This window comes from Aethalodelphis obliquidens, unplaced genomic scaffold (assembly GCF_003676395.1).
Source record: "Aethalodelphis obliquidens isolate GAN/ISIS:26980383/991018 unplaced genomic scaffold, ASM367639v1 scaffold23, whole genome shotgun sequence".
Taxonomy (NCBI): domain Eukaryota; kingdom Metazoa; phylum Chordata; class Mammalia; order Artiodactyla; family Delphinidae; genus Aethalodelphis; species Aethalodelphis obliquidens.
This window is the reverse complement of record NW_020837967.1, coordinates 20,260,538-20,276,167: the sequence shown is the minus strand read 5'-3', so window position 1 is coordinate 20,276,167 and position 15,630 is coordinate 20,260,538. Positions and strand designations below refer to the sequence as shown.

Sequence of the window (15,630 nt, the reverse complement as noted above, 5' to 3'; positions counted from 1 at the left end):
CATTATTTTGTTCTTTTTTATGGCTGTGTAATATTCCATTGTGTACATGTACCGCACCTTCTTTATCCTGCTGTAGATTATTAAGTGAAATAATGTGTATGTAAGATCTTTGTAAATTCTAAAGTGCTGAACTACACCTCCCATGAGAGAAGTGGGGCAGCAGTTCGGGTCTGTGTTGGTCTATGATTGTTGCCGCTGTTAATTTGGGAAGCGGTGGATCCATTGAAGGTTTCTGGGTGGGGAAAGGCGGTGATGAGAGTGGAACTGGAGAACCATCAGTAGATGAGGCGGGAAAGGGGTGAGGCTGAAACACAGGGGAAGTTAGGAGACTTTTGCAATAGTTGAGGGTCACGTCACAGGGTAGTGTAGGGTGGAGGCAGGACGGAGGGAAAAGAAGATGCTAGAAACGTTGATAAGGGAAGATTGGGCCGTCCTGGCACTTGTGTGACGAAAAGCGATGGTGGCAACCTGGAGTCAAACACAGGTGTCGGGGGGGGGGGAGCGGGGCTTTAAGTTGGACAGAAGGTAGTGATGACTTCAGTGTCTGACGGGCATCCGAGTTGAGGTGCAGAGGCGGCGGGAATGCAGGCGTGGAGTCCCCGGCACGACCGGAAGGTAACTGGTGAGGCTCCAGCAGGGAGGAGAGTCAGGCAAGTCAGGAGAGAGTCAGGAACAGCAGAGGCGACTGTGGTGAGCCTTCGGGAGCAGTCGCATCCGAAGCAGGAGGAGAAACAAGCACTCATAGAGGAAAAAGCCGGCTACTCTGGGGAGAGCGGAGTGCAGCACCATGACCCCGCGCGGGGGCGGGGAACAGCGCGCATCATTGTGAGTAGCTGGAGGCAGGAAGGCGAGCCAGGGTCACGGGTTTGCAGATTATACAGTCATCAGGTGACATTTCCAAGGGCGGCGTGGGGGAGGGGGGTGAAAGCCACGTCCCTGGGCGTTGAAGGGAAAGAGAGGAGGCTTACGGGGATAAGAGCGAAAGTGGTGTCTTGCTGTGGTTTTTCTAGCTGAGGAAGAAAGGAGTATATGTGTTGGTTGGGGAGGAAAAGCTTCTGGAGAGAGGTTTTTGATGAAGGCAAGAATAGTGGATCGAGTCACGTCTTGCAATAAAACAAGCAAAAGTTAGGAAACTCGGGTTGACCTTGGGGGAGGGCAGGGGCAGAAGAGGCAGCAGAGAAGAGGGAAAAAAGATTTTAAAGCGCAGCCGGAGGGGGCTTCCCTGGTGGCGCAGCGGTTACGAATCCGCCTGCCAATGCAGGGGACACGGGTTCGAGCCCTGGTCCGGGAAGATCCCACGTGCTGCGGAGCAACTAAGCCCGTGCGCCACAACTACTGAGCCTATGAACCACAACTACTGAGCCCACATGCCGCAACTACTGAAGCCCACGTGCCTAGAGCCCGTGCTCCCAAGAGAAGCCACCGCAACGAGAAGCCCACCCCGGTGTTTTTAGTAGAGTTGGATTTGAGCACTGGGGGGATAATGGTGGAGCCCCAAGGAGGATGGAGGATGACACAGCTGCTGTGGGGAGTGTGGAGGAGAGGCAACCACAGAAGAGGGACAGACCCGTCCCCCTCCATGCTCCCCTCCCCACCCAGTCAGGTCCCTCTCCTGAAATGTGTGGGAACTCAGCAGCTTTAATCCATAAACTTAGGCTTAAGAGCATAACCACCCCCCAACCCGACACGTACCCACTTTAGATCGTATTTACGCTGCGGCTCAGAGTACTTCGACCCTTACACCCCTCAGACGTTTCTCGGGGCATTTCATCAGGCAGAGCCCGTGCTCCTGTGTTCAATCCCCCAGCAGCATCACAGCGTGTGTTCACAGCGTGTGTCAAAGCAGCTGGGCCAGCCACACCCTCTTCGAGTAAACCTGCCCCAGCATCGCCCCTCTGTGCCCCCCACTCCTCCAGAAGTGGGGGACAGACACGGTGTCTGTTCAGGGAGTGAATTCTTCTGCACAGAAAGGGGAAGGGGGGCAGCAGGGGAAGAGGAGTGGGGAGAGGTGCATCTCCCACTGAAACTCATGGTGTGCCAGGGAGAGACAGAGGCAGAGACATGCACACAGAGACAAAAAGGCAGAGAGAGAAGCACGCACAGGGGCAGAGAGAAATAGACACATACACAGAGACAGACAGAAAGACACTGAACTGTGATGATATGTGATATCACTTATATGTGGAATCTAAAAAAATAATACAAATGAATCTATTTACAAAACAGAAATAGACTCACAGACATAGAAAACAAACTCATGGTTACCAAAGGGGAAAGAGCAGGGGAGGGGGTAAGGGATAATTTAGGAGTTTGGGATTAACAGACACACACTACTATATATAAAATAGATAAGCAGCAAGGACCTACTGTATAAGACAGGGAATAATATTCAATATCTAGTACTCTATAATGGAAAATAATCTGAAAAAATATACATATAACTGAATGACTTTGCTGTTCACCTGAAACTAACACAATATTGTAAATAAATTATACTTCAACTAAAAAAAATGAGGAACTGGGACCTCTTTGGTGGTCCAGTGGTTAAGAATCCATCTTGCAACACAGGGGACTCCAGTTCGATCCCCGGTCGGGGAACTAAGATCCCTCATGCCACGGGGCAACTAAGCCTGTGCGCCACAACTGCTGAGGCTGCATGCCTCAACTACTGAGGCTGCATGCCTCAACTAGAGAGCGCACATGCTCTGGAGCCCATGCGCCACAACTACTGAGGCTGCATGCCTCAACTAGAGAGCCCACGTGCCGCAACTACTGAGCCTGCACAGGCTTCAGAGCGCCACAACTAGAGAGAAGGCTGCGCGCTGCAAAGAAGTATCCCATGTGCCGCAACTAAGGCCCGACGCAGCCAAAAAATAAATAAATGAGAAGAACTAAAACCTAACATCTCTCAATAGAGTAAAAAACATTAAAAAAAAAATGAGGAACCAAATGCAAAAGTAGCCACCTCTTTAAAATCTCCCTCAATCTGAAAGGGATACCATTTTAAATTGAATTTAAGGAGGACTTCTTTAAACTTCAATTTATTAAAATTTAAAATCAGAAAAAAAAAAAAAAAAGAATGGGAATGAGACGCCCAGTGGCCCGAGAGCTGGGAACAGCCTCGGTTGTGTGTCCGGGTCCCAGGCTGGTCCCCATAAGGCCTGGCTGGGCTAGTTTCCTGGCGCTCAGCAGGACTCCCCTTCATCTTTCAGCAACGTCCCCTTTTCCTTGGTCCAGGATGAGTGGGTTCTCTTCCTTTCAGCCAAAGGGCCCTTCACGGTGACTTCAACCTGCCCATCTCACGGGGCCCGGAGGGGCACACAGGACCCACGGTGTTCTGGGGTAACCCGCCTGGCCCCTGCTTTCTGCCTTGACCCTTGTGAGAACAAGCCCCTCTTTGCGCCGTCACGCTGCAGACACGCCCTTCTGTCCTTCCTAGTAGCGAGTTCCCCGTTTGCCAGTGCATGAAACCCAGGCGGCAGCAGCATTGTTTAGGCTGAAGAACGGTGGAGAAGAGGAAACAAATCGCAGGACATTCACTAGCATTGAAAGAAAATGATAACAGGAGGAGAGAATGTTGTCACGTAGTTGGGGGTGAGGAGATGGACGAGAAAGGGTTCGCTTTGACCTTCCGTCTCTGAGGGCAGCTCGCAGAAGAAGGAAAGAGGCAGACAGCATGTGCGGGAAGCGGGCTGCGGGAAAAGGGATCGGGTGAGGCACGACGCTCCGGGCCGGCGTGGAGAACGCCCCACCCCCTGGGAGCATGAGGCATCTGAGCCCTGCGCAGACCGAGGAGGTGACAGCAGGAAGGCATTGCTGTCATGTGAAATCAGAGGACAAGGAGAGCAGACTCACAAGAGCTGAAAGAGAGAAGATTCAGCTATGGGGATGCCAGTGCATCACCATAGCTTTGTTTTAGGGACCAAGAAAGGGCATCGATGGTCTAGAACAGGACCGACGTCCATGTCCACTTAGCTTCAGATAGGACTGTTGTGAGTTTGGGCACCTGGCTCCCATGGGATCTAGAGCTGGGCCAGTGTTTATGGAGAACCAGTCATCTGAGAAATGCAGTCAGTGATTTTCAGGGGCCGTCATGACCGCCTTGGTCACACATGGTCAAGGCAGCCCACCCCGTAAGTCTGTGTTGGTGGTGAGTCCATTTTGTGGGCTCACCTGTCAGAAGAGACTTGGATTAGTTGATCCTTGGAGCTCCAGAGCTCCGTTATTCTAGAACACTGATTTTTATTTTATTTTATTTTATTTTGCAGTTTGCAGGATCTTAGTGCCCTGACCAAGGATTGAACACGGGCCCTCGGCAGTGAAAGCACAGAGTCCAAACCACTGGACCTTCAGAGAATTCCCCTAGAACACTTCTTGATAGGCTTATTCCTCCCTTAAAAGTTTCTTTTTTAAAAAAATATTTATTTATTTATTAATATTTTCGGTTGCACCGGGTCTTAGTTGCAGCAGGCAGGCTCCTTAGTTGTGGCTCAAGGGCTCCTTAGTTGCAGCACATGGGCTCCCCAGTTGCGACATTCAGACTCCTAATTGTGGCATGCATGTGGGATCTAGTTCCCTGGCCAGGGATCGAACCCGGGCCCCCTGCATTGGGAACGCAGAGTCTTAACCACTGTGCCACTAGGTAAGCCCCCTTTAAAAATTTCTGATCCAGGGTGAAGAGGAACCTTGGTGTAGACATAAAGACCATGAACTCTGGGCAGGGCTGTTGTGTCAGGACATCCGTGGGTGGGGAAGAGGAAGCCCCCAGCTGACCACAGGGAAACGTGGCCTCCCTTAAGGCTGGGGTGGGATATATGATGACCAGAACATCAGGGCAGACCACCACGTTTGAGGAACCACTTTATTTATTTTTTTAATTAATTAAGTTGATTTTGGCTGCGTTGGGTCTTTGTTGCTGCACCCGGGCTTTCTCTAGGTGTGGCGAGCGGGGGCTACTCCTCGTTGCGGTGCCTGGGCTTCTCACTGCGGTGGCTTCTCTTGTTGCGGAACACGGGCTCTAGGCACACGGGCTTCAGTAGTTGTGGCACACGGGCTCAGCAGTTGTGGCTTGCAGGCTCAGTAGTTGTGGTGCATGGGCTTAGTTGCTCTGTGGCATGTGGGATCTTCCCAGAGCAGGGCTCGAACCCGTGTCCCCTGCATTGGCAGGCAGATTCTTAACCACTGCACCACCAGGGAAGTCCAAGGAACCACTTTATTTTAACCCAGAGAGATGTGTACTTCCATCAGGAAATGCTCCAACTCCCATCTCTATTCATTTTTGTCGTCACAATGTTTTTGCTGGTTGTGTGTGCAAACTGATACAGCACGTTTGCGTCTTGTGACCCTCACTACAGCAATAGATAAAAACGGGTTCAGGTTTTACAGTCAAAATAAGACCTGGAGCAAAGTCAAACTGCGGATGGTGTCACAAGGTAACTGCGTAACAGGGTCACTGGCTCAAGCCATCCTGCACAGAGTTGAGTTTGCTGAAAAGAGCAGTTCTCACATCCTTTCAAGAGGCTCATCATAGAATCTGTAACATGATCCGTCGCGAGTCAGATGCATCCACCGGAGTGGATGGAATGCCAAAAGGCAGCGTCTGCCGAAGGGAAAGGACTCATTACTGTGGGTTCTTATTTGCAGTGTCTTGTCCAGCTGCTGGTCTGTTGCCCTGCTCTGCTTCAGCTTGGACCAGATTTTACCAGGAAGACTAAGGATGTGTCTGTAACGGTGTCAAAGGGTCTCTCCTGCCTTGTTTGTATCAAGAGATTAATTGTCACCTACTCATTTCACTTAAGTGGACTTTTTCCCAAAACGCTACCCCTACCCATAGGCAAAGGCTGGGCAGTGAAAAGACTGCTCACAAACAGAGCTTTTTGTGAAAAACCTAAATAACGTTCTGTGTGAAAGCAAACGTGACAATGGGCTGTTATTTCTCTCCCCATAATAACGTGCTGTCACATCTCTGTGCCCGCGAGAATGGGCGATGTGAGGGGATGTCGAGAGGAGTGGAGACGGGGAAGCCACACTGAAACCTTAGAGGAGCTTTTCCGGGGTTTGCGTTTTCTGGAAACAGAAACCGCCCCTCCGAGAGGTAACTCCAGGGTTCATTTCCGCAGGTGCCCGGCCGCAGCCTCGCGTGCATTTCCAGAGGAGAGCTCTGCGGCTGCCGGAGAACACCAGCTACAGTGACCTGACAGCCTTTCTCACGGCTGCCGGCTCCCCCTCGGAGGTGGACGGCTTTCCATATTTGCGGGGACTAGATGGAAACGGAACAGGTAACTCGAGGCTCGTTTCTTTCCAGCCGGGCAGTCTGAGTTTGCATCTTTATATGCGTTTGTATCTTTATAAGTGGGAGAACCCAACCCGAGGTGCAGAAGGGCAGATCTGTCGTCTACAAGTTCAAGGGCACTGAAAGTGTCATTTGAGGACTTCAGCCTGCGCCACTTTCATGAGCTTGTCTCCCTGAGCCTCTCTCTTGGTACCAGTTGCCTGAGCTCTCCGTTGGCCAATGAAGTATATTTAATTCCCAGAAGTTCTTTTAATTGAATTTTTTTAAGTGTCCGATCAGAGTTAGAGGTTTTCTGTCCCCGTGTTCTCAGCCTCGCCCCACTTGCCCCCGGAACGTGTATTCGGTGAAGCGGCCTGCCCAGCTGTGCGGAGATGCACTGTCCCCGCCTCCCCACCCCCACCCTGGGCACGTGTCACAGCTGGGAGGGGCGCGGGTGGCCCTGGGCCTGATTCCCAGACGAACACACCATGCCTCCTCCCACCAGTACAGGGAGCACTTGGCGGGCAGGGAGCCTCTGGGCTCCACCGGCTGAGTCCATCCAGCCTTTTCTCACAACCTCCCTTTCTCTGAGTTTGCCCTCTCTTTGCCTTCTCCTCTGCGAAGAGTGGTGAGCCTTCATACTTGACTTTGAAACATCTCCCGGAAGGCCTCTAAGTCCGCTTGGTCATTCTCACCCTAGGCTGGCAGGACACACACTGCTCAAAGATCATAGAAACTAAAAGCCACCAGCCAAAAAATAGGTAATCGTTCCTGACCAGTGAAAGACCGCCCTTACCTCCGTTCCCGGCCGACAGAGCTCGGTGCTGACGTGGTCCCCGGCCCTCCTTTTGGTGAATGGATGGTGGCCGGGTCTCAAGCCCTGAATCGTTTTCCTGTCTCCCCCTCTTCTTTTCCCCAACACTTTACACGAGTCACAACATAAACTTGAAAACCAAAGGCTGTTCTGGGTTAAATCCCGCTAGGTGAGTACATTACTGCATTTCCCAGGGTCGCTTTGATTGAATTTCACTTAATTGTCTAGTGCTTTACAGAAACGGATCATTCTGCAAAAGCTTTTTATACCTGCCACATCTGATCCGCTTTATAGAATGTTAATAAACGTCTGGTTACAGATCAAGCTCACGTGGTGATTAGTTACCTGCTTTTCTTCCCTCTGCGATACCCGTTTGGAGAAACGTTTCTTCTTCCTTGAATTTTTGCATGATAATGATGCAATGAATATGTCAGTCACTGACCACCAGAAAAGTTGCATGGTGGTCATCTTAAGTGAATATTATTGGGAAGAAAAAAGTTGACTTTTCATTTAAATGGACAGGCCTGGGAGCAAAGTAGTGTTTCGGGGAACAGGATAATCCGAGGCCATCGTGAAACCTCCATTCAGCCTCCATCATAAAGCCCCGAGTTGGAAGAACAGCCTCGTTCCTTGGAGCTCATTCAGTTTTTTTCTGTGCCCCAATTCCAAGAGCTCTTGAATAAATTATGAAATCCGAGATGACAGTAAGATAGAGAAGACCGAGGACTATTGATTTTAGAGGAGTTTGTTTTATTTTAAAATCACTCTCTTATTTCAGACGGAAGAGAGAAGGTCTTTGGAAGGTTACATTCAATTTGTTTTCCACTGAAATAACTGGCCAGTTGACCTAGGAAGCATCAGACCTCCTGCCAAGGAAGGGCAGCGTGGTGTCTGCCTAGCACCCCAGCAGCCCATCAACTAGGGATTCTCTTCTGCCCCACGTTGGCCTCCCGTTTCATAAACCGCATCTAACAGATTTCAACTTAGTGTGAGAGCCTGGACCACACAAACCCGTGTGAGGTGACAGGTTATCACCAGAATTCAGCAAAATAAACAGAGGCCACAAATGCAGTTGGAAAGAGGCTGGTTTCCCCGCCGTGTCCTAAGGGGGGTTGTTTATTTCCCCCCTTTGGAGGGATCCAGAGTTGTAGACAGAGAAACGCAGCCATGTGGAGGTTTCAGTCCCTTCCTCACTTGCTCGTTCCCGTGCACCCTCATACGCTCTCCCCTGTGGTTGCCAAGAAAGCGCAGACCTGTTCCGTGATGCTCCCGAGGGGTTTTCAAGAAATTACTTCTGCTCGCAGATCCAAGAAAGCAGAGGAGTCAGTAGTATGACTGATGTCCAAAGCCAAACAGAACCGGAGATGCTATCCGAGCAAAACCCCTCTTGTTCTAAGTGATGAATTGGGGGCCTCCTAGCTTGGTCCATTGTTGCTGCTTTTGCCTGACAGACACCTGTCTTTCTTCGGACATGATGGGAGTCAGGTAACATCAAGACGAACAGGAAGGAGAGACTCCTTATATGGAGAACTCAGTGTTGTGTTGCCGTCTAATAACGAGGGCTGGAAGGAAAACAGTGTAGCCCTTCAAAGTATGTCCAGAATAAAGAAAGTGGGAGGGTAGACTGTCATCTGGAAGGCATGGAGTGGAAGCAGTGAGAGAGGCAAGAGGCCTCAGGAGAGCAGGTATAATTGCCTGTGATGTCTTCTAACAGAGAACATTTTAAAGAACATAAAGCACATGCACCTAGGGCATGTTGCTTTAAAGGAATATGCCCCTCTCTGCAGTGCCGTTCTTACTTCTGAAAGTTTATAGTCGAGTTCGTTCCTTTCTGTAGCCTCGCAGGAAAGTATCTAGTCCAACCTCCTTAGTTTTGCAGGTGAGAAAAACAGACCCCGGAGCAAGAGAAGTAACTCGCCAGAGGCCACATGAGTAGTCGGTGGCGGGTCTGATACTGGGACCCTGGCTTCCTGGGCCAGGGATGTGCAAGATTATAGGAAGGAAGTCTCGAAAGGGGATGAGTGGGGACCACGGGGATACCATCTCTGGGAATCAGGAGGCAGTGTTAAGTGGGACGAAAGGGTGATGGGTCTGGAGCACCTTTCTGCTCTACCTGCAGCTTCCCCGGGCAGACTTCCTACCTCGGGTTTGATGAAAGAAGCAGGGCTTCCTGATTGAAAACATTATCTTTAAATTGTTTATGTAAGGTCTAGTAACTTACTTAATCTCTCTTTGTTTTAAGTCCTGTCTCATCTAGAGAGTCTACCAGAGCCTAGAGAGGTACATTGGAGACCTGGCTTTGCTTCTGTGTTGCCTTTGGGCAATGGACCCATTTAGGTCCTCTGTCCACAAGGTAGTTGGACCAGAAAGATGGTAAATTCTGTGCTTTGGTTTTTCTTCACCCTAAAGTGAAATGGCCACAGGATAAAAAGATTTCAGAACTTGAATCTATGCTTCCAACGTGGACCTTTGGATGAAATCCTCATTTCCATGCCTTTCCCTTCACTGGAAAACAGAGATGGGCATGAATCATAAAAGATAGTGCTAACATTAGCCGTATAGAGATTGCTCTACAAAGGGTTTAGCTCCCACTGGTTGTTCAGACTCTAAAATTCACCAGATTTGTTTTAAATGTTTAAATTTAGTCCTCATTGGAGGTTTGCATTAGCTTGGGTAGTTAGTTGATAGGTAGGTGAGCATATAAGTAGCTTACTAAGAAATCCTGTAAATGGTGTTCTAAGGTAGCTTACATTTTTCTATCAGTGTGTTTTCATCGTGTTCAAGGGAAGATTTTAAATTATGACCGAATACATTTTGTATGATATATTATATTTCACTGGAGAAAAATTCTTCTCACATGGACCGCTTAACTGTATAAATATAATATTGCTCTCAGAAGCATTCCCCAGTTTATCTGTAGACAGTCATTAAAGCATTGGCTTGGATAAAAGGCCTCTAATGCAAAATAATTGGTATATTAAATTCCTTTTAAACAGATCAAAATAACAATGGCAACCAAAATAACTCATAAATATTTCAGATCCAAGTTTTCAATCGTGTACTTTTCGTAGCAGTAAGTTAATATTTTGAAGTACTCCTTGAAGAAATTCACTCCTTTTTTTTTTTCAGCAGTCTCTGATTTAAATCATTTGGTTCCACTATGGTAACCTGCCCAGTAATTAACATGTGTGCAGTGCTCGCTTTGTTATAGATGTTGATTTCAGGGATTTCCACACACACCTCTTCTCCCATTATAGACAATCCCTTCTCTTTTGAGGCCCTTGTTTTTGGGGGGAGGGGCGCAGCCTGCGGGATCTTAGTTCCCCGGCCAGGGATCGAACCCGCTGCTCCTGCATTGGGAGTTCAGAGTCTTAACCACTGGACCACCAGGGAAGTCCCTTGAGGCCCTTTTTGAAAGCACAGCACGGTGGTTAGAATCTGCAAACCCAAGCTTGGATCAGGTTTGCAGATTCAAACTGGCCTATATCCGAAGACCAGCTCTTATGACTACCCTCTCTGAGCCTCAGTTTGTTTATGTGTGAGATGGGAATTTGACCTACCTTAGAATGTCGTGGTGAGGATTATGTGTGTAAGATGCTGAACAGAGTCCCTGGCTTATAGGAGGCCCAGTCCTCAGTAGATGGTAGCTATGATATTTCTCTATGAACAGTTTCTGCAGCCCCATGTAAGTCCTGTGTGTGCACGTGATGGAGAATGTCTCTTGCTTCCAGGAAACGGCACCAGGTACGACCTGACCCCCGTCACAGCCGTCAGTGTGCACTTGCTCAGCAACGATGGAACACCGGTGCTGGTGGATGGCCCCATTTATGTCACCGTGCCCCTGGCCACGCAGAGCAGTCTGAGGCACAATGCCTATGTCACAGCGTGGCGGTTTGACCAGAAGCTAGGTAAGCAGGCTCCTGTGCGAGCGATCGGCTACAGATAACTCCGTTACTGTCTGATTTCCCTTTTAAGAAGCCTGTGCAAGTTCCTTTTCCTTGAAATTATTGAATGCTGCTGTTTATGGTGCCTTGCATGGCTTCTAGTGGGTAAGTCTTACACGCTCTTTGCACGTGGGGTTTTTTTCACATTTAAGCTAATTTGCTTGAAAAGAATCTTTAAAGGTTATTAGAACTAAATTGGCTCTCCTAACCTTTATCCTTTTAGTCTTTAGATGGTCACATGATCTCTCTTGGCCCTGTGTTCTGAAAAAAGAAAAACACATTGCCAATATTGTACCAAAAAAAAGAAAATAAAAATTACCCATGATCCCACATGTAGAGAAACCCACTAACGGTATTTTGGATTACAGGCAGACCCCGTTCTGTTGCACTTTGTTTTACTGCACTTCACAGATACTGCGTTTTATACAAATAGAACATTTGTGGCAACCCTGTGTTGTCAGATGATGGTGAGCATTTTTTAGCAGTAAAGTATTTTTTAGTTAAAATATGTACATTGGTTTCTTAGGCATAATGCTATTGCATACTTAATTGACTACAGTATAGTGTAACATAATTTTTAATGCACCGGGAAACGAAAAATTCACATGACTTGCTTTATTGCGATGTTTGATATATTGCAGCAGGTCTGGAACCAAACCCACAGCATCTCCAAAGTGAGCCTGTATTTCCTTCCAGCCATTGCACTATGGATGTATGTATTAGTTATCTTTTGCTACGTAACAGATGGCCCTAAAACTCGTAGCTTTAAACAACAGTGAACATCTGTTGTCTCACAGTTTTGGAGAGTCAGGAACCCGGGCACAGCCTAGCTGGGTGGCTCTGGGTCAGGGTCTCTAGATAAAGTTGCAGTCAGACTGTCAACCAGTTCATCTCAGGGTTCAACAGGGGCTGCACGCACGCTTTCAGGCCCCAGCTCCTCTCTGGCTGATGGCCAGAGGCTTCAGTGCCTTTGCCACGTGGGCGTCCCGACAGGGCCACTTGCAGCGTGACAGCTAGCTTCCAATAGAGCAAGTGACCCAAGAGAAATTTACAAATAAACAGAAAGTATAAAAGCACACATGGGCAAAATGGAAGTCACCGTCTTTTATCACCTAAGGTCAAAGTGGCCTCCGCTCCCTTCTCTCCATATGCTGGTGGTCGCAGAGCCCGATGCTGGTACAGTATGAGGTGGACCACACAGGTGTGTGAACACCAGGAGTGGGGGGGGGGGTCACTGGGCCCTCTTAGGGACTGCCTTCCAAAAATACACATTTAACAGAAAGGGGATTATACGCTATGTACTGTTTTATAACTTGCCTTTGAAAACCATTTGTATGTCATGAACATCTTTCCCTAGCATTATTTTTCCATAGCAGCCGTTATTCTGCAATGTCAATATTAAGATTGCATGGTATTCCCTTATATGTTTATGTCGTAATTCAGTTGCTCAATCCCCTAAGTTAGAAAAAAAATTACTCTTCTTACCAACGTTGTGATACATATCTTCGTAGCAAAATCTTTATACACGACCATGATTGTTTTCTCAGGATAAAATTTTAGAAGAAGTGGAATTGCTGACTTCAAAAAGTACAAAATTCTAAAGCTTTTAATACATATTTCCAAATTTTCCTCCAGTAGGTTTTACAGTTGACATTCGTAGTAAGAATGTGGGAAGAAGTACGTGCTTGTGTTTCGGGTTTGGACAGCACATTGGTCCCTATACCCTGTTGGTTCTGAATCCCAGACTTGAAAGTCAAACTTGAAAAGACCGGTTTTCAAATAACCCCATTCAGAGTTTTAAACTGTTAGACCACGCATAAAAATTCTTGGGAGATTTTTGGTGTCAAATGTATTTTCAAAGACACCTAATTCCTTGAGTAGTCAAATTCTAGTTCTAGGAATTTATATTTGGAAATAAATGCTTGTTGGGCTTTCTGGAGTTTGGGGGGGAGTTGGGGTTTGTTTTGTTTTGTTTTCCGGTTACTAACAGACCACATAATTATTTGTGTGGAATTCATTGGCTTTACCAGATGCACCGAACTTGATGTTGTTAGAAGGATCGCGCTGCTGCGTGGACATGCGGCACTGGGTCATGTGGGCACTTTGTCATTGGCGTGTGTTCTCCACGGCTTGGTGACTTCTTGAGGCACATGGTCCTGATCAGGATGTAAGGAGCCCTGGGCTCCGGGAGAAAGGGACTTGAGGGAACCCCTGGGGAAGACGGGAATTCTGAAGGGAGGAAAGGACGTGGATAACAAAGCAGGGAAAGAAAGTAGGAAGGAGAGGGGAAAGCTTGCACTTGGCCTTCTGAAACCCTGGATCTGCCACTTGGAAAACTCTAAGGCCTACCTTGGGCGAATCACCTGTCCTGTTTCCTCACTTGTACAGGACGCACATTGATCGAGGCTCTCCGTCCCTTGTACAGTCTTCCGCTCACGTTGTCCGTCCAGGTTGGGCCCCAACGTGCCAGGGCAGTGCTCTGAAGTAGAGCATGTGGTTAAGAGCAGCAACACTGAGGCACAGTGGATTGGAATTCCAGCTCTGCTGGCCATCAGCTGTGTGGCCCTGGCCAAGTTGTTTAACCTCTCTGTGCCATAGTTTGCTCAACTGTGAGATGGGGATAATAATAGTATCAATACCTAGTGCTGTTATGAAGAGTATGTTTATCAGTCAGAGTTCTCCAGAGAAACAGAACCAGTAGGATGTGTGTGTGTGCGTGTGTGTGTGTGTGAGAGAGAGAGAGAAGGGGAGAGAGATTTATTTTACAGTATTGGCTTATGCACTTGAAGAGGCTGGCAAGTTCAAAATCTGCAGTGGCCCAGCAGACTGGAGACCCAGAGAAGAGTTGATGTTGCAGTTTGGATCCGAAGGGCCATGTGCTGGCAGAATTTCCTCTTCCTTGGAGGAGGTCAGCCTTTGCTTGAGGCCTTCAACTGATTAGATGAGGCCCACCTACAGGAAGCGTAATCTGCTTTACTCAGTCTACTGATTTAATTGTTAATCTCATCTTTAAAATACCTTCACAGCAACCTCCAGGCGCGTTTGATCAAATATCTGGGTGCTGTGACCTAGCCAAGTTGACACATCAAATTAAGCACCCCAAGGAATAAATGAGTTAATATTTGTAAGAAGCTCAGTTCAGTGCCTGGTACATGGTACACCCAAAGAGTTTATTCAGGGAACTAAGGTCTCCCCTCCTCTGCAGAAGTGTTTCTCGAACTGTGACCTCTAAACCACTTTCCCAGATTCCCGTTAGCCCAGATCTCTTTTTGTTTTTTGCGGTACGTGGGCCTCTCACTGTTGCGGCGTCTCCCGTTGTGGAGCACAGCCTCCGGACGCGCAGGCTCAGCGGCCATGGCTGACGGGCCCAGCTGCTCCGCGGCATGTGGGATCTTCTCGGACCGGGGCACGAACCCGTGTCCCCTGCATCGGCAGGCGGACTCCCAACCACTGCGCCACCAGGGAAGCCCCAGCCCAGATCTCTTGAAGGGCTGTTCTCCATGTGCTGCTTCCACTTCTCAACCCACTGCAGTCCCGCTTCTACCTTCCGCTCTCCTGAAACCACAGTCATGAAGTTAAGCAGCAGCTGCCTGATGGTGGAATCAGGTGACCTCCTCATCCCCTTGGACGTGTCTGCAGCATCGGAGGGTTTCCTTCCTCTAGAGAGGAAGGCCCGCCTCCGTCGGCTCTGTGACTCAGTGTCCCTGGGGTCCTCGTCTCCTGTCATATGGGCTCTGCCCCACGCCCAGCTCCTGACTTCCTTTACATGCAGTCGCTGGGACATCCACCTGCCTCTCACACTCCCACAGCCACCCCGTGCAACCACGTCTGCTCTCTGATCTGTGTTCCTGACTGTCCGTTAGGCCTCCATCTTCGGACGTCCTGCAGGAAACTCAGATTCACGTGCTTGACACGGACCCACTGACTCGCTTCACTTCAACCCCTACCCCTGTTCATTTCTGTGTTTCCTCTCTTGGTTAAGGGTGCCATCCACCAGACCATCCAAGTAGAAACCCCCGACTTATCCCCCATTTACTCTTTTGCTTCACCTCCCTGCCCCACCGGCAGCCACGTCAGCTCCCTTGCAAGGTCATGTTGATGTCAAATCAGCGTTTCTCCAACCTACCTTCTCCTCTCCTTCTCTGGTTACCTCTGTCTGGGTGCAGACTCTTCCCTCTTTTCTGGCCAATTCCTGCAGCCGTCTGCCTGTCTTCCTCTCTCCTTCCCTCCACCAGGACTTCTGGGTTGCTGCTTGGGCTGTCTTTCAGAAGCACAGACCCCTTTCCCACATGAGAACATCTCAGAGGTACTCATCGTGAGGCTGTCCACGCTCGTTGGCACGGCACACAGATCTCTGCAGAGCTGGTCCCTGCCTAGCTCTCCAGCTCACTCCCAGCCTCTGTTCCCTGCACACCCTCCATCACTCCCACACCAAACCGTTTGCCGTTCCCTGGATGCGCCTGGGTCTCCCTCATCACTTGTCACATTGTGTGAGCAGGACCTCTCCTCTGAAATCCCTTTCTCCGTGTGCTGAACAGTAGTTTGGTTTCTCTCGAGCATGTTGTCCATTCAGCAGCGGCACTAGAAGTCTGTGAAGACAT

The 15,630-nt window shown here is 48.9% G+C and overlaps 1 protein-coding gene across 1 annotated transcript in view; it reads left to right on the top strand.

Annotated features, from left to right (window-relative positions):
• Positions 1–15,630, top strand: part of FAM171A1 (family with sequence similarity 171 member A1) — a 124,699-nt gene that overhangs the window by 84,240 nt on the left and 24,829 nt on the right. Inside the window, exons 4-5 of the mRNA XM_027121952.1 lie at positions 6,120–6,278; positions 10,817–10,993. Coding sequence (XP_026977753.1) covers positions 6,120–6,278; positions 10,817–10,993 — 336 coding nt within the window. The remainder of the gene's footprint in view (positions 1–6,119; positions 6,279–10,816; positions 10,994–15,630) is intronic.